Source organism: Acartia tonsa, chromosome 4, assembly GCF_053477335.1.
Source record: "Acartia tonsa isolate MP-2025a chromosome 4, ASM5347733v1, whole genome shotgun sequence".
NCBI lineage: Eukaryota > Metazoa > Arthropoda > Copepoda > Calanoida > Acartiidae > Acartia > Acartia tonsa.
The window spans coordinates 15,890,428-15,914,467 of record NC_137263.1 but is presented as its reverse complement, the minus strand read 5'-3'; the positions used below and the strand labels follow the sequence as shown (position 1 = coordinate 15,914,467).

Below are 24,040 nucleotides of genomic sequence, written 5' to 3'. Positions count from 1 at the left end.
CTTACAAATTTATGTTCTGCTTTTTAGACAAGAGTTATTGTTCGTTTGTCCTTCTGATTTCAGAGCTTCGCTTTTATGGATGTTGTCATCCTTGTTTCGTTAACAATTATATAATTTATTAACTAAGGACAAGCTTTATAACAATCTTACAGATTAATATGTTGATTTTAATTAGCCCTGACAGGCTTGCTTTGTTTACAACCTTTGTTCTTCAAATCAGGTAATTTTTACAATGCGCTAATTTATCTATGTTCGTTTCTTTATAGACATATCGTAACTTGTAGCGCATCTGCGCGTCGTCATCCAGTCAAACCTCGTCATAACTTTAAGTTTCGCTTAAATCATATGCGTCAGAATAATAACTATACGGACAAATTATTAAATCAGGACTGCTTGATTTTAGAATTAGCAGCGTTTAGAACTGCAGCAGCTGTAAATTAAAAAACAACAACACGTGCTTAGGTTAGATCAATGGGAGTCAAAGTTGCTGGCTGATTAAACTGGCTCCTGCGATTTAAGTTTTGTCATTCAGCTGGCATCAAACCTAATGCTCTTTTTTCAGCTGCAGAATTTACCAAATAGAGCGGCCAACTGGATTTTCTGTTTTTATAAAGTTTTAACTACATAACATGGCTGGGAGGGGGGGGGGGGGGTGTTAAGCCCTGATTTAATTTGAAAGCTTGGTGAAGTTAGATAACCATGCTTAAAGATAGTACGTAATATTATTCTAAATTGAATTTGACATTATGGTTAATAATTACATATAATTTAATTATCAAAGAAAAATATGCCTTCTCCTTTTATTTACATCTCCTGTAGATCTCTATGCATGCGCCTGATTGGGTATTTGCCATTATTGTTATTAAGATGTTAGGTTGAAAACCATATCATAACTAAAGAAGTTATTTTAAACAAGGATGACAACATCCAAAAAAGCGATTCTCTGAAATTGAAGGACAAACGAACATTAACATCTGTAGGGTGTCAAAACTGAAAAAGCAGATTATTATTACATAAGTATAAACAAAATTGTAATTAAATTTGTAAAACTGCATAAATACATAATAATGTTTAATGACATACTCACATTTCTAGGACTTGATTATAGAGATGCTTCGTTTATAACATTGTACCTTGTTGTAATAGGAATCAATATTCCAAAAATCAGATGAATCGGATTATTCTAACATACAAAAATTTGATGTCAAAAAAGTAAAAAAACAACATGTTTTAAATAGACATACGGACATTTTGATAATGACTATAGAGTTGCTACGCTTTTAAATAGTACCTAAGTTTGAAATCGATAGGATAATTCTAACATGCCTAAATCAACGAAAAGAGCTAACCGTGACGGATGGACATACCGACCCTTATTATAGAAAAGCTTTTGCTATGCCAGAGGCGTGATTAGAATAGTAAAAGATTTTGCAGAATTCCCCCCCCCCTGTCAAACATTACCAATCACTGTTAGAATATCTATAAAATGGTCTCGCAATCAAATGAGCTTATTATTTCTATTTATAAGATTATTTTCAACAATAAATAATAAAAAGATTTATAAAAAGATTTGGAAAAAATATTTTTATGTTGTTACTGAAAATATTATAAATTTGACAGGTGGAAATAATATAACACAATTTCTACATTATCTCAACTTTCATTAATTATAAAAAGCGAAACTTTTCTACATTTTTTTGTCCGTTCAAGATAGATTTAGGACTTAATAGATAGTCGATGTTTGTAATGAATTTTTGTTCTGATTTATGCATTAATTTATAACCTATATTGAAAGCTTGGTTTTTCCATATATTAGTCTGTCAGATTTGTTTATCTCCGCTTTTATGAATGTTTTTATATTTTTGTAATAAATACAAATAAAGAAATATGATAAATATACACACTTTATTACTTATATTATTATAAATGATGTCTGAAAATTCTAAATATATACATAAGAGTTACACAGGGAATTTTTCACCTTAAGAAAGATAATGTTGCCTGTTTTTGCTTGTTTACAATATTTTGGTAAAATAGTTTTTCTTCCGTTAAAATATCTGATTCTCCATCCTTCAACAATTTTGTAATTTTTCAAGTTTCGGCCACCAAGGAGGGAGGCGACTTTAGACTGTAAATTAAAATGGTGCTCAAAATTTAAAAAAACATACTCTTTGATTGGTTGGCTAAAAACTTTGGGTTCATTTTTAAAATCCTTATTGGTTGGTTTATGATAGAAGTGTCATTACTTTTCAAACAGAAATTTTAATCTACACTACAGAATGGTTAATTTGGTAATAATGATTGGGCGTGTACTGTACATCAATTTATCGTCTGTTGTCTTATCTCTTAAGAACTCCGGACAGACACACAGAAATAGCTACAAGTATTATAGATATTTAGAAAATAAAGACTGGTTCACAAAAGAAAGGCCAATCTTATTAACAAAGATTTTTTGGTTGAGGAAAAAGTAGCTCAACCTCCAAAATTCGTTTATATTTATAAATGAGCTTTTTAAATTTTTTTAGGTATTGCACTACACTTGAAGTGACAAACATCAGCCAACAAAGTTTTTCAAACTTCACCATAACCGACGAAGCAAACCTAAATGTTGGCATCCCTGACTTTGAGAAAGGACAATCTGTTGGAGGAAACCATGACTTGGAGGCTGACAATCCTGATGTTGAAGCTGTGAAGGTGGAGGGTAGACAAGAACAACCTCAACTGAAGGTTCCCCAGGCCATTGAACAATATTTTCACGGTAAGTTTAGGTTTTTCATTCTTACTAAACAAAAATCTAAAGAATTGTTTTTCTTATAATAATTGTTAATCTTGTTTCATGTAACACCCAAAAGACAAATAATCCTTTGATTCAAAGACTTTATTTGTTTAAGGTTTTGAACGCCTGTTAATTGACAAGGCATTGCCCCTCTCTACTTGTCAAAATAGCACCATATATGCAGCTGTTCTTAATGCCATGTAACGTCTCTAGAAAAACATGATGTGGTGTAGACACTTACTCACTATCAAGCTCTTACTAAATTTATAATTGTTGTTATTTGTTAAAGATCGCCTGCACTCTGTAAGAACTGGAAGACAGATTGTACCTGGAGTTTACAGTTGTGGCCATCAGGTTACAGTTACAGTTCAATTTATAGTAGCAAAACTACTTTACAAGGCAACAAATTCCTGTCTGAAATAATATCCTTGATTAACTTTTATTATTTTGAACCTATCTCCCCTCTATTTTCCCCTTCCCACCCTGTGAGGGAGGGGGCAATCGAATAAAAAGCATTAAAATTCCCACCAAACTTTATGAACTCGTTATATTATTTGTTGGCTTAAAAACTTTGGTTGGGAGTATACCGTAAAATCTTGATTAGGTTGCACAAAAATAACATTGTATAATTTTTTCCAATCACAACTTTGATTTAATGTTGGGGTAATTTTGATGATCATAATTTGGGTGTTTAATTATATTTTATCAATATTCCCATTCCCTAAAATTTTTGCTTGTCTACAGAAGTTATATTTAACTGGATATAAGTGTGCTTGTTTTTAAAAGCGAAGCTTTTCTATAATTACGGTCGGTCCGTCCATCCGAGACGGATAGCTTTTCCCGTTAATTTAGGCATGTTAGAATTGTCCTATCGATTTCAAACTTTGCATGGTGATTCCTGTAGTAGTTAGCTACGATTTGGAAAGCAACTCTATAATCATTACCAGAATGTCCGTACGTTCATTTTAAACATGTTGATTTTTACTTTTTAAAAACAAATTTTTATGTCATCTAATTATCCGATTGTTCTGATTTTTGGTATACTGATTCCTGGGACAACAAAGTACAAAATTAAGAGCAAAGCAACTCTATAATCAAGTCCTAAAAATGTAAGTATGTCCATAAACATTATCCTATATCAAGAAGTTTTTTACTCACAATTTTGCTTTGACTCTTATTTATTTATATTCTGATTATTCAGAACTGACACTATACAAGTGTTAATGTACGTTTGTCCTACCGTTTCAGAGCTTCGCTTTTATGGATGTTGTCATCCTTGTTTATTTTAGGGTAGTGATGTGTTTACAAACCTAATCAACCCACATTACCCTGCTCATGACAGGTAATAGTTATTTATCGCATCGTATTATAGACAGTTTTTCGCGGATATTAAAACTATTTATGTTAGCCCAGTCTAACAAAACTGGTATTAATTTGTATGATTTTTATTCTAATATTCGTGGAAAATTAACTGTAATTTGATTGTATACCTTATAAATTAAATCTTTTCCTAATAGTAACATATAACTTTATTTTGTATTAAAAGGGGGAAGCTTAATTTATCTTTCATTGGGTTCTAGAAGCAGAACAGGAAAGGAGTGACAAACGCGTTTTTACTTATGTCTTTTTAAAATTGACTATATACACATAATTTTTCAAGATATTTGTGTATATTCAATTTAAGCTGATACAATTATGCAATATTGAAAGGCACTTTAATTTTCTATTTTATCAATAAATGAATATTCGAAAAAAATAGTGTTTTTATTGGCTACTTTTTAATGGATGGGGGAGGAGATTAAGTCACACCCCTTTGAAATAAGGCCTCTTAATTGATAATTCTTCAGAAATTAAAAACTAAAGTATAGAGGGAGAAGGGATTAAAAACGCGGTGGGAAGTGCCGACTTGCAATTGATTATCTACCAATAGCGTCGGAAATATTAACACAGCCAAGTCGCTTCAAAAGAGCAGAAATCAATTTGCTAGCAAACAAAACAGGTCCCCACCACTAGAACCAGGTAATTGTCTGGGTTATGCACATATCTTATAATTTATTGAATTGATAGAGTTTCCATTTAAAGTTTATGTAATATAAACATAAACAAATCAATGCCGAACTAACCTCAATAAATAGGAAGTATGTCCCATCTGTGATTTCAGGGAAATAGGGGATAAGTTAATTGTAATATTAGAATAAATATAGAATATACGTTGATATTGTGACAGGGAAAAATTGTCGTCAATTTAGGTTTCTAACATAGAACTTATTTATTGGTCAGTTCGTTTTTCTAGTAGGGGGGGGGGGGAGGATATGTTAAACGGGGTGGAAATGAAGAATCGTAATTTCAGCCCGCCGTGTATTTCACTTTATTGGATAACATAAAAATCTGGTGTAAAACCCAAACAATAATACATCCAATTTTGTTAGCAATTTTGGGCTTTTCCTTAAAGAGGCTTGTTGGGCAAAGATTCCATTTCTTATTTTCAAATAAGGGATGGTGGAGGCGCAGCTTTGATTGTCAGATTAGGCTATATTGGATACAGGATAGCCTCGGATTATGGCATCATAGGTAAAATACCTCCATTTTAAAAATGAAATTTAAAAAAATGGGGGAAGGGGTGGAGTACCAATAGAATAGTGCCACAGATATTTACTAAAACATTAATTTCGTCCCTATATCCATGTTATGACTACTCTCTCTAGATGTGCTGAATTTTAATTTCCAAATGTGTACGCAGTTTCCGCAGTGTTTCCTCATCCTATCTCAATATTTACTACTAGCTAAAAAAGTGACGTGTAGCAATAGTAAGAATAAACAGCTAAATATTCTAATAAAGTGTATTAATTCAAGACAAGTTAAACATACAATAATAATATTAATTATAATAGCAAGTATTCACTTTTATGTTCGTGCCGAGTTGCAGAGCAATGACTTGCTCCGAAACGGTTGACACAAGAACTAAAAGCTAATTTACAAAATACATACATTGCTCTCAAATCAGGAAGAAAGGGACTATACATCACATTTCTCCCTGGCTTTAACATGCACATGGATTTCGAAACTGTAATATTTCAGATTGAATATAACAATATGTTTGTTACATGTTAATTATCATATATATATTATAAGTAGCATTGAATGCTTATTAAAATAGATAATAATTGATCTGGTATGACACCTGCCATATTTTTTATTTTTTTTTTATTTTATTTCCAGATCTTTAAGCACTTCATAATCATTTTTTTTTTATTATTTTGGTTCCTTAGAACTCTTTTGTGTTTTTTTTATATTCCTTTTTTCTTATGTGTTTTTTTTTTCTTTTTAATATTTTTTATAAAAAAAACATTGATTAACATATAATCATTAAAAATGCATTGATTAACATATAATGCATTGATTAACATACAAACATTGGAATGCATTGATTAACATATATTATAAATGCATGATATAAAAAACACTGATTAACATATAATCATCAGATTTAAAACATGGCATTATAAAGCATTAATTTTAAACCTTTTCGAGACTACTACTGCCTCAACAAATATTTAATACATAAAATAAAATAAATATGAATTAATACACAGTAAACTATAATTATTACTTTCTTTTTCCAGACGCTCTGCTTTTCTTGCCAGATTCTTCAATGTCCATAGGCATGGTAGCTTCATCATCATTCACTCCAAGTTTTGCGGTCTCATCACACAAGCCGTCTTGAGGCATCCTTGCCTCAGTATCACCAAGCATATGTAAACATCTTGCAAATCCGCTATTAACCGCAACTGAAATCGAGGTTGCAACGTTATCAGCCTCCTCCTGATTATCCAAAATCTTTTGATGCTTACGACTAACCTCCTCCCCAAATTTATCAAGCATCATCAATATTCCAGGCGTGTGCTCCATCCTCATTTCCTCCATCGCTTGTTCATCAACACGCCATTGCTGACCTGACAATTCAAGGTCCAGACAAACAGGAATGTTCGGATCCAAAGGCTGATCCTGCTGAACACAAACAGGACCCCCAAACCGAGTAACCAACTTGAAATCACCCTCAAACCACTCATTTACTTTGTGTTCAGGATTAAACTTCCACTCAAGATTGGTTGTCAACAAACTTGTATGAACTTTTCCATCCAACTCCAATCTAAGTTCCTTTACTACATTCTCTAAAGTAGTATCTGGATCACATAACAATATCTGCTTGGCTAGAGTCGGACGGAGACGTTTGCAGCGCATCTGCATTTCCCAGGTCAAAACTCTGGCGTCTACTTTATCGTTCACCAAACTACCTGTATATGTAGCACTCACAAGATTTTCAATTATGTCTCTTTGTCCATCCAATCTAACATAACGTATCTCAGCTGGCATCTCTCCACTGGTGATTAAACTCACCGAATTCACGTTAAGGATGCGGGGAATGAAAACCGATAAGTTCATGTATTCATTCACCTGAATAGAGTCAATAAACACTTTAGAACTCAAATCCTGTTCAGACTTTCCTTCAAGCCAATCTTTTTGTAACTCGAACAAAGTTGTAGATGGCATCTGTTTCAGAATAAAGCTGACTTTATTCACAACGTCTTTCCAATGTGCCAGGAGCCGGATAGCTGACACAACCTGCGTTTTCAACCGCACATCAATGCTGTTACCCACCGTTCTCAGCACCGTCTGAAGACTCATTCGACCATCTGCAGGTATGACGTCAATTTTTGAAAGTTGATGCCAATCATCTAGTTCCCCCATATGTTTGATTATGGGTAACAATTCTCCCAACGTTTGGCAGCTTTTTCTCTCATCTCCATCCAGGTATTCAATCTTGGCAAGCAACACCAAACTTGGTAACATTTCGCAAACAAGCTTAGAGAGAAATATAGTTGCACTCAATTTATTCAAACTAGTTGTCTCATTCCAGGACAACTTTCTGTTTATAGCTTTAGAATGCTCACCAGCCGCCATCAGGTTTAAGTGTCTTGAGTTCTGGCTGGTGAAGATAGGGATCCTGTCCACAGCCCAGTCTATTGAGTTGATGCATCTCCCCATCTCTAACTGCAACGAAAGCATGTTTATTAAGTTCAATTTAAACCTTGGTTCATTATCAATGAGACGAGCTAAATCTGCAAGTGGCATGTCCTCACTGCTCAAAAACACATTCCTCGTCGATCTGCCCACACTCAACGTCGGCAGCTCGACGCGCGACATTACCAACACCAGCCGGGATGCAGAGTTGCTGACCAACGCAGATACCGGTAGACCAGGTTTGACTTGATTTCCTTCATTCGCAGATTGTTTGTGACGACCATTTTCTTCGTTGCTCAATAACTTTTGATTCATTGTTGCCGCCGTAACCAACCTGCAAAAATACAATATAATTAAATTTCAGCATAAAAATTTAAAATCTAGCATTAAATTCTTCCTCAGTAAATCTTTTTTTATAACACCATGAGCAACAACAATACAAAACTACCAACATGGGAATTATACCCAACAACAACATTAAAACAATCAATACAAACTTAGCAAACAATGGTAGTATATCTGTAAACAAATGTTCTAAACCAAACCAAGAACCTGTAACCTGTTCGAAAAATGACAACTTATGATCAACAAAATCCAAATTAGAAGCTTGTCCATTAAAATCCTCAAAATCCTCTAAGCCCTGATATCTAATTGTCTTATTAAAATCAGCAATAAACACCTTTTCATCACTCAGAAAAATCTTTTGTCCCACATGTTCAGATTTCTCATTGGCAATGTGAAGAATTTCGAGTCCCTTCCCCTGATTCCCAATGAACAAATTAGCTGTCAACTTCAAAAATACCGGACTTTGCGAACAATTCAACAATTTTATGTCCTCTTCTGTAACAATCATTCTACTATATTCTTGTATCCCAACTGTCTCACCTTTATATTCCACCAACAAATGTCCTACTGCACATCCATAATCCACACCTAACTTTACTGGAATTTCAACCGCTGTACATTTCTCATACTTAGCAATCTCTCCTAGGTATATAATTCTGAACCCATGATGCAACTGTACATTTGATCTAACTTCTGTTTGAGCACATCTAGAAATACTAAAAAATTCCATCATTCTCTCATTCCTTTCTCTACTAGCTAAAAACATAGCATTCAAATCAAACCTGGCCTCCTGTTTTAACAAATCCCCAAAATAACTTCTAACAGCTGCCTTCGGTTCCTCCAAAAACTTGATACCCTCCAATTCTGTTACAAAAATATTAAAATCCAAATGCTGCAAAGTAAGTTTCTCTGTTCCCATAACTTTAACTAAAATATTCCTTTCCGAGTTAGAAACAAAAAGTTGATCATTCCACGTAGTTAAATTGAATGTATCTTGAAAAACTACCTTAAAATTACTGGCCGGTTTTCGTACTACATACGGAAAATAAGGTGAAGTTGATGTTGCCCACAAATGATTTTCTTCAAAGTTTGCCACAATCGTCTTTTTATCATAATCCATAACAACATTTCCCTTGATCAAAACTGGAGTATTTTTTACTAATATATGCAAAGTCCCAATAGCAAAACCTAAGTTGAACCACATGTTATGCGCGTATACTCCCAGTGTCTTGCATTGGATATTTTCACCACCAACATCCCAGAAAGGTGACAATGTTCCATTAACCGTAAAGCTGTGAACAGTTGGCAAATCTATGTTCACTTTGAAACTAATACCATCATGCTGATACTTGCCATAATGGAAAACCCTTCTACATTCATCCATACTCAACTCTACCTGTTTTTCATGTGGCACGTCTAATACGTGCACATGACTCGCAGTGCCGCAAAACCAGCGCTCCAATTTTAGCCTAACCTCACAACTAATAGCCTCCGACAGTATAAAATCGGTTTCTGCTAACCCCAGTAATTCCACAGATCTGACCGGTTCCATCCTATCATGCAAACAGGCAGCTGATCTAAGTTCAACATCACTTATTTGAGAACAATCATAAGCCGCTAACCGTGGATCCTGTGACGTATACATACCACCAACAATAATACAACAATAGGTTTGCATCACAACAACAAATAACAAAATATCCAAATACCTGACTCCTCTATCATCCTTGGATTTCTTCACAGGTATTGGTTCAGAACGTCCAGAACTTTTTGAACTACAGGCGTCAGGTGACCTCTTTCGCATACCACGATCTCCATCTCGTCTATTCCGGTCATGTTTGTCACCACCGCCGCCTCCTCGCTTGTCATCACGCTCCCGACGGCTATCATGGTAATCTCTTCTCCTGCAAATATTATACAAATTATTACAAATATTATTTTTTAATCAATTTTGCGAGGTTCCGAGTTACTACATCTGCTACAGAATAACGTTCTAATCTATCTTTATCTCTATTCTGTCTATCTTCATCCAATTTTTGTAATTGAACATAAGCCAGGGAGAAAACTCTATATTATGATTATGTTTTGGTTTTTTACGTCTATTCAAACAAATAACACAATTTGCAACTGCCGCCGCTACATATTTAGACACATAGGGAAAAATGAAGTGACGGTTAATCCTGCTCAAAGTCTCCAAATAACCCCTATGTCCCGCTGTAACATCTGCATGAGCTAACAAAAAAACTTTATTGTACATTCCAATAGGTACCACTACCCGTTCTATAAATTGAAATTCCTTCTGGAGCCGCATAGGTGAAGTCAAAATAATTAAACCATCTTTAAAACTCAAATGTTCGAAAAACCTTAATATTTGTTTACCACGATAAGGCATTTGAGACAATTCTCTGGACGTGGGTTTGACATTATTTACAATAAATTTCCTCACCTCAACTAGAACAGGATCCTTCTCCAGACTACGACTGAATTCTCTCGCCTTCAATCTGGACGCTATTTGACTGGCCGTCTCTGCTCCAATTCCTGCAATAAGACATAATTTAGGATCTTCTAATTGATATACAGTATCCAATATTAACTCTCCTTGTTCGTCCGTCGATAATCTAGATATCCTATCTTTACTATCCTCTAATGCAGTACGTGACAATATATCATCATTAGTATGCATCTTGCCCTGCCTATGTACAACCTCATAACGGAAGGTGGATAAAAAATTTATCCACCTTATGGTGAGGCCAACAAAATATCCGTTCTGTCTCCAAGTAGATAAATGTTTCAGTGCAGCTGAATCAGTCCTCACTATAAATTTCTTGTGTCTCAAATAACATTCAAATCTTTCAACAGCATTTACTAATGCACATAATTCTCCTTTATGCGCTGCATAATTGGCTTCATGAGTTGAACAAACACGTGACCAACACGATATCATTTTCTCTTGACCATTTTGTTTTTGACTTAACACTGCAGACATAGCTGTAGATGACCAATAATATGGCCCAGAAATTTCACTTCCTCTGCAAACAATGTACATTTTCCAAGATTAATCTTGAGGCCTGCTTCACAGAATGTTCGTAGTAGTGTATTCAGATGCTCCAGATGTTCCTCCACATTCATACTATACACCAGAACATCGTCCAAATAAACTAGACAAAATGCTCTTAGTTCAGGACTCAAATCCATTACTCTATCCATCAATTTTACAAACGCACTTGGAGCATTGGTTAATCCGAACGGTAGCCTCTTGAAGCAATACTGCCGTCCATTAGAACAAAATGCTGTATATTTCCTGACAGATTCCTTCAAGTGCATTGAATTATACGCCGAAGTAAGGTCAATAGACGTAAAAATCTTCTTTCCTCCAAGTTTGTCAAATAGCTCACCAATGTTAGGCAAAGGGTAACATATCTTCTCAGTTATCTCATTTAACGAGCGGTAGTCCAGGACAAACCTGACTTTCACCTCGTTAGTATTTCCCACTTTCTTCTTAACAGCAAAGATTCCAGAATTAAACGGTGAATTACATTCTTCTATCACATCTGTTTCCAACCATAAATCAATCTGTTCTTTTAGTTTCTCTGCATGATGAGGATTAAGTCTAATCATTCTATTTTTGAAAGGTTGAGCTCCAGGAACTAACTGAATGTCATACTCCTCCAAAGTACAAGATCCAATATCCGTAGGGTCAATCGATAACGCCTTAAAATTCTTTAGAAACAAACCAACTATTCTACCTTTCAAAGAGACATTATCTTTTAAAAACGGAACTTTATCCAACTTCAATTTATCTTTAATAAAACGAATCTTCTTTAATGTTGTTGACACATCTTCTTTAACTCTATTCTCTTGCAACATCACTATCTTCTCTGCCAAAAACAAATTTCCAACCAAAGTACCAGCAGGAACAGATTTCTTAACAGTTTCAAAATTCGTAATTTTAGTCATAATTTTACCGTTTTTTCCCACCTCCGTAATTCCTTCATTTATCAACAAGTTATTCCGGCTACAGTAACCTTGTCTAGGAGCTATATAACACAACTGTCCTTCAGACATATTTCCCTTAGTTGAAACTTCTACCACCACTGTACTTAAGGCTGGAATATCTATTCGATTTTTCAATGAACATATCCATTTTTGGTCTTGTAACTCAGCTACATTAATCTCAGGTTTCTTAGTTCTTGCCTTCTCTAGTTTCTCCAGAACCGTATGAACCAAATTCTTCACTACAATCTTTCGTTTAGCTACCAAATTCACACTGATTCCATGCATCTCAATTCTGTTGCCATCTTTGGCAAATATCGTCTTCACGTGATTTTTGTTCAGCCAATGACTGCCTAGATTCATAGGTACAGTCATGCCAGAAATCACAAAACAATCTTCTTGAAAACTGTGGCCTCCAATCTGAAATTCAACATTCCGAACAACACCATCAATCTTGATGTTGGAACCCTGCACGCCTGTTGCTTTCGAATCCGTCTCTTCAATTATACAATCAAGCTTTCTAGCCAACACTTGAGATATCAGGCAGCCTCTTGCATTTCCGCTGTCAATTAAGGTCAGGATTTCCATGCCACCAATCTTCGTTGGAACGTAGACTTCAGCCGCTCCAGCCGCCATCTCAGAATCTTCATGAAACTTATAAAACAGCTATCTAACCAACACCAGCAGTTATGAGGTTGTAACTATCCAATTTTCTATCAAATAACTATCTATCTGTTTACAACAAATAACAGAATAACGGAATAAAACAAATCACTCACCGACAAAATTTCCTCCACCAACAGAAATGTCCAAAATATATCTTAATCCACAATCAACAAACTTCTCTCCGGCCAATCTAAAATATTACAAACAATTTTAGATGCCAATTAATAGATAAATCACTTTAAATAAGAATTAATATCGGTATTAATATATATATAAATAATTGTTTACAAGACCAACTTTCGAGCAGCAATATATATAATAGTAATCAAATATTAACAGCATAAAACAAAATTTTAACAACTCACCATCAAATAAATAATGATAACAGTATCTCTCAACCACCACAAATACTCTTCTCGGCCAATCTAAAATAAAATACAATTATTTTAGATGCCATATTTAAATGTTTTCACTGAACAAATAAACTTGCAACACATTCAATAAAAGAAATTGTATTAAGAAATATAACATGAATCAAATATTATCAATCACCAAGCAACTAAATTAATCTTTCTAAATACCATAAATTCAATTTTTCTTTGTAATTCAATAAAATATTACCTAATAAAACTATTATTATCAGGTTAATAACTGATCTCCTGCACACTACTTTGATGTATGAAAGTTTTGAAAGTTGAAATCCAACTAACTATATATCTCCATACCTGAGAGCACCTTCTTGCGCAGCTCTGCTTCTGTGCGCAGCTCAACTTTCTGCGCATGGAACGCCCCACGCCTTGCAGCTACCTCTCTACACCACCCCATTTTGCGCATACCAGCTCTGAGAGATAGTGCAAACTTCTTTGCAAATATGTTCACTCACCCTTTCTCCTCAAACAAGAGAGACAGCTCCACCATATTTGCGCATACCAACTCCGAGAGACGCCCCCTTCCTTCCTTCATAAAGAGAGAGACTACTCCACGATTTTATCTAATGCATTTTAACAATTTTGCTTCATGAAATTCTAAGCTTCATAAAAAATTTTGCTGAATCAACATTACTAAATCGCAATATAATTGTTTTAAAATTAAATACTTAAAACCACAATAACTGACTCAACTTTAAAACAATTTTCCACATTTCATCAAAATTTAATACTTTTCAAATATCTAATTTCACATTTTTATCAAATTTAATTCAATTTTAAATTCAAATTAATATTCTTTCAATAGCAATTTTACAAAATTGTATTCCTAATTTGTTTTTTCCATTTTCACTTTTTTATTATTCTTATCTCTGTTAGACTCCACAACAGTCTGAAACAAAAATGAATTTTTCTAATTTCAACAAAACATAATCAAAAACTAAATTAATTATTTTGATTTCTTATTATAACATAATCTCATAATTTCATATACGGTTATAAACAATATGTTATATTTTCATAATTCAATTAAACCATCAAAATAAATTGTCACAATATTAGAGTTGCTTCGTTTACTCTCTATCATTAATTTTGTTTTGTTGTTGTTTATTTACAATGCGCATAAATCAAAACAATGCCGCGTAACAAGTAGAAAATGGAATAAGGTTTTAATGATCATAATACATACAAAGCATTAATACCATAAAATGTCATCTATTATAGCATTATTCCATGCCTCGACTTCCGCTACAAGATCATCTTCATAATCGCGTGCCCCTAAACCATCGACATACGCCACTTCCTTCGTATCTTCCCCTTCTTTCACCTCTCCACCAATTTCACCAACCAATTTCTTTTTGTCAATACTATTTTCATTCTTTTTAAAACTCTTTTGCCCCGTCTTATAAGGAACAAAAGGCTTGTTTCCCCACCGCAAAAAGTATTTTCCTTTAGGATTAGGCAACTTTTTATCTCTAATATCAAAACAATCCCTCATCATGTGACCTTTTTTGTTACAATAATAACAAATAAAACCACCTTGAATTGCGCCAATTAAAGGAATAAGTTCAGCTGGTCCGCCAAATTCATCAGCTAAATCAATTTCACATTGATTTATTTCGTATGACAAATTATCTTCATCACTAACCTGATCAATAGTTACAGGATTTGACTTGGAACCAACGCCACCAACCATCGTTTTAGCCAAAGCCATCTGATTTGTTGTACATCCTCTAGCCATTGACCCTGAAATTTGGTTAAATTGTAGCCCTTTAACAATCAGTTGTGCTTTAACTATTAACTCTGTCCGAAACTTCGTTATCATTCGCACTTGTCCGTCACGCTCCAAATCCAACGAAAATTGACGCATCTGATTAGCCAAAAGTGGAGATAAGATCACATTACACACTTGAGAATAGAAATCCATAAACATATCATCAGTTGGTTTCGGATACGCACGTTTCCAGAATGATAATATCTTATCAAAAAATGCATCAATCTTATCATTCTCATGTTGCTTAACACACAAATACGCATCTTTACACACGTTTTTCATGTCAGGTGGTAAAAATGTCTCTCGCATCTTACACAAGTACCCCTTTAATGTTAATCGTCTATTCTCCATATCAGCAGGTTTTAGTGTATAACCACAAGCGGTTCTTACACCCACACACTTATCAAACAAAATTTCCTTACACACTTGATGATTAGTCATATGATAGCGTCTAGTAGTCATCCAAAACCTCTCCAAATAATCATCAAAGAAAATCACATCATCGTCTACCAAAAATTCAGGCGCATTTTTTCTGAACTGATCATCAAGCTTAGCACACGTTTCATTGTACCTATGAACATTCTCCTCCCCCTGCGAAACATACAAAGATCTATCTGGTACATAAACAAGAGATTTACACCAACTAACCTGCGATTCACTCAGTCCAGCCTCAAAGAAATTGAGCGTATTAAAATCCTCCGCTTTAACCTCAGAAAGGGCTGGCCACCACATGAGAACTCCATTGTAGATATTATCCACAGCATCAACCCTAGACAACTCCCAAAGTTTTATGATCTTATCTTCATGATCTTGCATTCCACCAAAAATAGTTCGAAAACCACTAGCAAACAATCTAGGCTTCTCCTCTGATCCTCCAGATCCTCCAGATCCTCCAGCCGTCCTCTGCCACGGCATAGAGTTATTCAAACCATTCTGCTGGTTATTCAAACCATCCTGCTGGTTATTCAAACCATTCTGCTGGTCATTCAAACTATTCTGCTGAGCAATCTTTTCCAGAATTCGCTGCTGGCCAGTCATAAACTCATCCACAACTGTCACATTCTCGGTTTTGATATCATTATCAACACTAGGCACCACCACCTTATCAAGACGATCTTCTAAATCGTCCATCCGAGTAGCCAGTCCAGTAACCGCAGCACTATTAGTATCAACCTTATCCGTCAACTCCTGAACTTTCGCCTCCAGCGGCGCCATTCGTCCAGTCAGATTAACCAGCATATCCCCATTGGAATGAATATCACCCTGCAACGAGACCATAAATTCGAGCATATACTCCTCCTTCTCCACCGGTGACAACTTCCTGTAATAATCAATGTCCACCTTCATGGCGTCCAAAAATTCCTGAACAAAACTAAAGCAAAGAAATAATACAATTAAAAGAAAATCTGAGCCGTAGGTTCGTACTACACTACTGCGCCAAAATGACGTGTAGCAATAGTAAGAATAAACAGCTAAATATTCTAATAAAGTGTATTAATTCAAGACAAGTTAAACATACAATAATAATATTAATTATAATAGCAAGTATTCACTTTTATGTTCGTGCCGAGTTGCAGAGCAATGACTTGCTCCGAAACGGTTGACACAAGAACTAAAAGCTAATTTACAAAATACATACATTGCTCTCAAATCAGGAAGAAAGGGACTATACATCACAAAAGCCTCAAACTTCCAAACGTTCAAAAATTTGAACGTATAAAAGATTTATACATTTAAAACTTTAATTTACAATTTTTTTTGGAAATTTGAAGCTGTTTTTGCTAGTAGTAAATATTGTGATAGTATGAGAAAACACCGCAGAAACTGCGTACACATTAGGAAATTAAAATTCAGCGCAACTCTCTCTATGTGAATGTGCAACTTTTAGTAGGGATGAAGACTGAGGGGGGTAATTCAGAATCCGATTTTGTACTGTACATATCGAGAACATAAATATATTTTGTCTTTGCTATCTAAAAACTTGCGTCACTCGGTTTACTGAGCCTGAAATCGTGTAGTGCTGTAATGGGAAATATCCTAAAAATATAACAAAATATTGTCGGGTCTAAGGGCAAACACCCACCCCTATTCAGTCCCTCCTTTCCCTGCACCCCCTCTCTATCCTTTCTTACTTTTGGTTTGTGTGTTTGTATATTGTTTCTTCATACATTGGATTTATTATAAATGAATGAATCATTTCATAGATTTGGGACAGACAATCTAAGTAACAACAATTTTCACAGATTGCTTTTTGAAGAAAATGAAGAGGTTGATATTTATCGAGAATTAGACATACAGAGCTCATACTATTCTCCTGATAAATTTTGTGAAAAATTTAAAAATTCAAAAAACATTTCTATCCTCAGTTTGAATATTCAATCTATTAATTCTAAATTTTCTAGCCTTTCTGATCTAATTCATTTTTGGAAAGAGAAAGGGGTTATTTTTGACATCATTTGTTTACAAGAATGTTATTCCATTGTTATTCCATCCATTTTTGAAATATCTTTATATCATCCTATTCTATTTAAAACAAGAACAACTTTTGTGGGTGGAGGCGTAGCTTTCTATATTAACAAATCTTTAAATTTTTCTGTTCTAAATGAGTATTCTATTTTTCATGAAAAAATTATTGAAAGTTTGTTCATAGAATTGGAGTTTAGCAACAGGAAAAAACTTGTTATTGGTAATTTCTACAGACCCCCTAGCACTGGGTTAAACAATCTTACACCTAATATGCAAATAGAGTTATTTTTGGAACATTTTCAAGGCATTTTAGACTCTATCACGGAGCGAAAATGTAAAGCAATTCTTTGTGGAGACTTTAATTTAGATTTGTTTGCTTACAATGTACATAATTATACAGCTGATTTTGTCAGCATGCTTTTTAGCGCTGGCTTCCTGCAGCTGATCTCTAACCCTACAAGAGTCTCAGCCCATAACAATACAGCTACGCTTATTGACCACATCTGGACAAATGATATTAAGGATCAAATGGTTTCTGGAGTAATAACTACTTATTTGAGCGACCATTTCTCAACTTTTCATTTTATTAGCACTAATAAACATAAGACAAACCCAAAAGTAATTTCCACTAGAGATTTTTCTGACTTTAATATTGAAAGCTTTAAAGATGACTTAAGTAATTTGTCTTTTAATGAAGTCTATGCCAAAAATAACCCCACAGAAAGCTATGCTATCTTCCAAAATTTATTTCAAGCTTCTTTTGAGAGAAATATTCCTGTTAAGGAAATTCGATTTAATAAAAACTACCACATGATCCAAAATTGGATGACCAAAGGCATATTAAGGTCTAGGAATAAGAAATTTGAATTACAATCTAGATTAGCAAAAGTTCCAACAACTGAAAATAAGGAATTGTATACTAAATATAAAAACGTGTATAACAAAGTTCTGAAAACTGCAAAAAAGTTATATTATAGTAATCTACTTGTCTCCAACCAAAACAATCTTAAAAAGAGTTGGCAAATTATTAAAGATGTCGCTGGTTTGAATTCAAAAAGAAAATTTTCAACTAATAAGATTATTGTTGATGGTAATTATGAGATCATTGGTGATAAGAACATAGGAGAGGCATTTAATAGGCATTTTTCTAGCATTGCTTTTAACATTCGACAGGCTATACCCCCTACTGAGAGATCCCCTAACTCTTATCTTGAAGAATCTGGCAACCTATTTAACATTCCCCCAATCACACCTGCAATTATAGCTGAAATTGTTAATAATTTTTACCTAAAAAAATCCTGTGACTACCTTGGAATATCATCTTTTTTATTGAAAAAAGTCGTTTCACAAATTCTAGATCCTTTATGTCATATTTTCAATAAATCAATTGAACTTGGCTCTGTACCTGAACAATTCAAAATGGCTAAAGTAACAGCTGTCTTCAAAAAAGGCGGAGATCCTTTCAATCTTAATGATTACAGGCCAATTTCTCTACTTCTTATTTTTTCAAAAATTCTAGAAAAGTTCATTGCCATTAATTTGCAAGCTTATCTTTCTGATAATAATCTTATTGATGAACTTCAATTTGGATTCCAGGCAAATAATTCAACATATCATCCTATGATTCATTTACTCAATCATGTAAGTAAAGCTATGAATAATAAGGAGTATACTATTGGAATTTTTTGTGATATTCGCAAAGCATTTGATTGTGTGCCTAAAAATACTCTTCTTATGAAGCTACAGAAATTTGGTATTAATGGGAACTTGCTTAATTGGTTTGAATCATATTTAACAGATAGAAATCAATTTGTTAAATTTGGCCTTTTTGACTCTGATCCATTAGAGATAGATAGTGGAGTGCCTCAAGGTAGCATATTAGGTCCTATTTTGTTTCTTATATTTTTTAATGACTTGCCTAAGTCAACACTTTTAAAAGTCCTACTTTTCTGTGATGACACTACTATATTAGCCTCTGGTAAAAACCTAAATGAGCTTGTTGAATTTGTTAATGCAGAACTCAAAAATATTTCCCAGTGGTTTAGGGCTAATCAAATGTCTTTACATCCCAACAAAACAAAATTCACTATATTTTATCCTACTCCCTCCCTTATTCCATGGAATGAAATCAATCTATATTTTGATGATAATGATCCAAATACCCTTAACCCTAACCCTTTACTTAGACATAGAATTGACTTTGTCAACCATGAAAGTGATATTCCAGCTATAAAATTCTTGGGTATTTATTTGGATCCAGCCTTGAATTTTAAGGTTCATATAAATGAATTAAACAAAAAGCTCTCTAAATCATTATTTTGTCTCCGAAAATGTCAAGGTCTACTTACTGAAAAAGCTCTCAAAGCTCTATATTACTCTATTTTTCATTGTCATTTAGTTTATGGAATCCTTATCTACTCATGTGCATCACCCACAAATCTTACTGGCATAATCACTAAACAAAAAATGGCTGTGAGATGTATTAAGCAAGCAACCTACTATAGCCATTCTAGTCCTTTATTTAAAAATCTCAATATTTTACCCTTTGAATCTCTAGCTCATTACTTCAAACTAAAATTTATGTATGAGTACAAAAATGATTTGTTGCCAAGGTCTTTTAATAATATGTGGCCTAGACGAGGTGAATTAAATGGTAACTTCGTTTTGAGAAACAATAATAATTTAACTATCCCCTTTTCTCGAATTAACTTAGTAGAGAGGCTTCCTATTTGTTCATTTCCAAAGATATGGAACAGTTTTGACGACCGTGATAATATAAAAAATGCCTTAAACCTAAATCAATTTAAGAGTAAGCTAAAAAAATGCCTTCTAGCAAAAATAGACATAACATGTTATAGACTTCTTTGCCGTTCTTGCCACCTAAGAATGTAAAACATTTATTCTGTCTGTTCTACAAGTCTTCACTGATTTACCCCTCATATTAATTATAAATGTTTTTAGTCAATATTACAAACACACATCATGTTACTTTCCCCTCCAATTCCCTTCCTTACAATTCCACATTATAATCCCCATCATATATAATGCGTAAGTTCTTATTTTAAATAATTAAGCTTCATGTTATCTAATATATTTTTTTATCATTTTTTTCTTACCTGCAAAGGCTACTTAATATTACCTCGAGAGAGATTAATTAGTCCTTTGACACGAATTTTGAATGTGAATACTATTATCTTTATTATTAAACTATAAGTAATCATGATCAATTTTATTGTTTGTTTGTGATTATACCATGTAATGTATATATATTTTTTTGTATGTGTCATAAAATAAATATTTCATTTCATTTCATTTCATTTCAACACGCGCTAATATGGGGCTTTCATTTTTTCTATGACCAATACTCAAAAACAACCATTTTATACCAATTGGACAATTTGACATCAAAATGAAGTACCCGAAATAGTTCACCAAAGATGGTAACTTTCTAATCTACGACATAGACATTTTGCTTCGAAACCGATAAATATCCTCTGGATTAGAACCGGTTCTCAGCCATACTGAAAAGTCATGTATAGCATCTTATTACAAACAGTTGTCAACGTATATTAAATTAAACAAAAAAAACACGAGTCTAAAAAAACTGGTTTTAATCTTATATTCTTTATTTTGATATCCGCAGAAAGCTATCTATAATACGATGCGATAAATAACTAGTAAAGCATTGTTTGAATCAAGAGTCTTACCTTAAAGGTATGTAAGCAGTATCTATTTGTATGAAGTAGAGTAGAATAAAATATTTTGACTGAAACAATTGTTGTTATAACAATTTCTTGTAACGGTAGAATTTATTTACAAAGTTCAGACAATAAAAGTTTTTTTCTACTCCTGTTAAGCTGCAAAGTATAATAGTCTGCATGCTTCTGCCATTTTAAGGGATGAGACAATGGACGATAAATTGATATTATTTTCAATTGATGATACACAAAATTACCCCAACTGTATATTAAAATTATTGGTGTAAAAGTTTGGACACTACTATTTTTTGACCCCACAAAGCAAGATTTAAAAGAAGTACCCAAAGTTTTTAAGCCAACGAATAAAATAACGCGGCTCTACAGCTTTGGGTACAAGTGTAATTTACAGTTCAATACCCCCCTTGACGAGTTTGATGCCAGGTGTTTAGTCATAAAGCAATTCATGGTCTGCAAATTAAATGGATATAGAAAACATATAGGTATGATAATAGGGGAAAATTTGTCGTAAATTTTGGTTGCTAATATGGAAAGCACTTATTGGTCAGATCGTTCATCCTGTAGGTTTGGAGGGGATGGAATGAAGTGGTTGGATGGGGGGTGGTCTTTATTTTAGCCAGCTGCAAGAATTACTTTATCAGAGTATCTGAAATTCTGGTGCAACATCCAAGTGATAATATATCGATTATTATAGAGTGGCTGGAACCTGTCAGTTCAGAATGCTTATAGAGGATCCAAAAATTTGTCAGGTAATCATTTTAAAAAAGCAAGGGATATAATTTGACAATATAAATCCGCAACTTTAGTTACTCAATATTTTAATTGCACCAATAGGAATACTGTTTACAAACAATCCGTCCACATTATTAGTTAGACTTAATATGAATAAAATCTGAAAGATCATAATACTTGAAGCAAATTATAAAGATATTCATTCAAATTTAAATATTTGAGAAAAAAAACCCACTCGCTGTTTTACAGCCCTTATTTTCTGCCAGGGGCTCTGATCTAACCTTTTCATGGCAAACCTGATACAACTTGACTAATATGAATTATAAAATTCTCATTCTTATAAATAGAAACAATCTGGTAGGGGAGTATTGAGAGTACGATTTTCTTTGAAAGCGGCATGTTGTAAGGCATCACTGAGTGATGAGATTTTCTATGTATTGAGTTCATTTAGGATTTCTCTTTTTAAATATTTAATTCAATCTTAAAAAGACAAAATTTCTATTTCTAAATTAGTTTTTGTTCAGGTTCGTGTAGATTTTGTTGATACAGAGATGTTGTCCCCCACAGAGGGAGACTGTCAGGACCAATATCTTATAGTTTCTGGAGCTGTTTGGTCCACAGGTTAGTTACAGGGATATACCAACACTATATATACAATATACGTGGATATTATGACAGGGGAAAATTGTGGTCAATTACTAACATGGAACTCATTTATTGGTAAGTTCATTCATCCAGTGGGAGGTAAGAAGATGAGGTAAAGAGGGTGGATTGGGGTATCGTTGTATCGTTTTTTTGTTCACTTCGAGTTTCACTTTATTGGAGAACATGAAAATATGGTGCAACATCCAAGTAATTATATATCCATTATGTCAGGACAACTCTATCTAATAGTTACTGGAGCGGTATGGTCCACATGTGAGTTACAGGGATATACCAACTTAAAATTTAACATTTCCAGTAATTAAAAGCTAATGCTTATGATCTAATATTATATTCTATGGTTCCAGGACAAACGTAGAAGTCCTAAACGTCGGAGTGGACAAACGCAGGAGTGTTAAAATATTAATTTAATTTAGCATTTCTATACAGATTAGGTTAGGTGAAGATATGAATGTACAAATAAGCCCCCCGCAGTGGTTAGACATTTAAAAACCTATAATATGGTCTAAAATAGGTTAGGTTTGTCCACTCCGACGTTTGGGACTCCTGCGTTTGTCCTAGCACCTAAGTCATAACAATTTTATGTCAAGATTTCTGGATCGAACGTTGGATCATCATTGCCAGTAAAACTTACTTTATGGCTTTGGTTGGATTTAGGCCATAATCTAGTGGCTCTCTTTTCGAAGAGAAAGAGAGGGCACAAAATTAGCCCCAAGACATCCTAAGAATTAACTTTAAAGGTCTAACAAAACTGGTTTTAATTTTATAACTTTAATTTTAATATTTCTCAAAATTGTCTGAAATACAATGTTATACTTGATTTTTTCAGCATGGCTTAGAACCGGTTCTAATTTTGCGGATATTAATCGGTTTCGAAGCCATACTGGAAATATTTTTATTTGGAAAGTTAAACTATAAAAATATATCAAACCAATAATTTGAAAATTGTGCCAAATATTACAGTAAAGATTTTAATTCATTTCTGTCAACTTGTGCGGATAATTTCAAAATACGGAAATTATACGTTGGCTTAACTTCTTTGGGGACTTTTATTGAATTTGGATTGGTAGGTCATTAAGTTGAATGTCCAAACGACTAGAAAGAATACTTTTCTATACTATCATTGGGGATGTACATTAATTTATCAGACAATTGCTTATCCCGGCCCCTTAGATATCTGAATATAACAAAATTACTTCTAAATCATATATCCCCGTTTCCAAATTAGTAAAAAATATAAAATAAAAATTAATTAAGATTCAAATGAAAATAAATCCACTCATATTCTTCACTGTATGAGAGAGATTTTATGTAACATATTTAGTTTAATTTGGTTTATGCGTTTATACTTGAAAACTTCAACTTAGCCAAGGCTAAGCTAAAACTTTAAATATTTCTAAAATTTTTATAGAACACATTAAAATTCCAATTTATATATAACTTGTAGATGCGCCCCTAACAT

At 33.6% G+C, this 24,040-nt stretch overlaps 3 protein-coding genes across 4 annotated transcripts in view; 1 reads left to right on the top strand and 2 right to left on the bottom strand.

Annotated features, from left to right (window-relative positions):
* LOC145316261 (tryptophan--tRNA ligase, cytoplasmic-like) overlaps positions 1-24,040 on the bottom strand; it is a 309,384-nt gene that overhangs the window by 226,658 nt on the left and 58,686 nt on the right. The window lies entirely within an intron of this gene.
* Positions 1-24,040, bottom strand: part of Ufm1 (Ubiquitin-fold modifier 1) — a 268,608-nt gene that overhangs the window by 221,328 nt on the left and 23,240 nt on the right. The gene's annotated exons all lie outside the window — the stretch shown is intronic.
* The window catches only part of LOC145316263 (uncharacterized), a 61,109-nt gene continuing 37,225 nt past the window's right edge, over positions 157-24,040 (top strand). The window contains exons 1-6 of the mRNA XM_080156687.1: positions 157-220; positions 2,526-2,758; positions 3,066-3,130; positions 4,066-4,118; positions 21,878-21,932; positions 22,440-22,536. Of these exons, the coding sequence (XP_080012813.1) occupies positions 159-220; positions 2,526-2,758; positions 3,066-3,130; positions 4,066-4,118; positions 21,878-21,932; positions 22,440-22,536 (565 nt within the window). The 5' untranslated portion in view covers positions 157-158. The remainder of the gene's footprint in view (positions 221-2,525; positions 2,759-3,065; positions 3,131-4,065; positions 4,119-21,877; positions 21,933-22,439; positions 22,537-24,040) is intronic.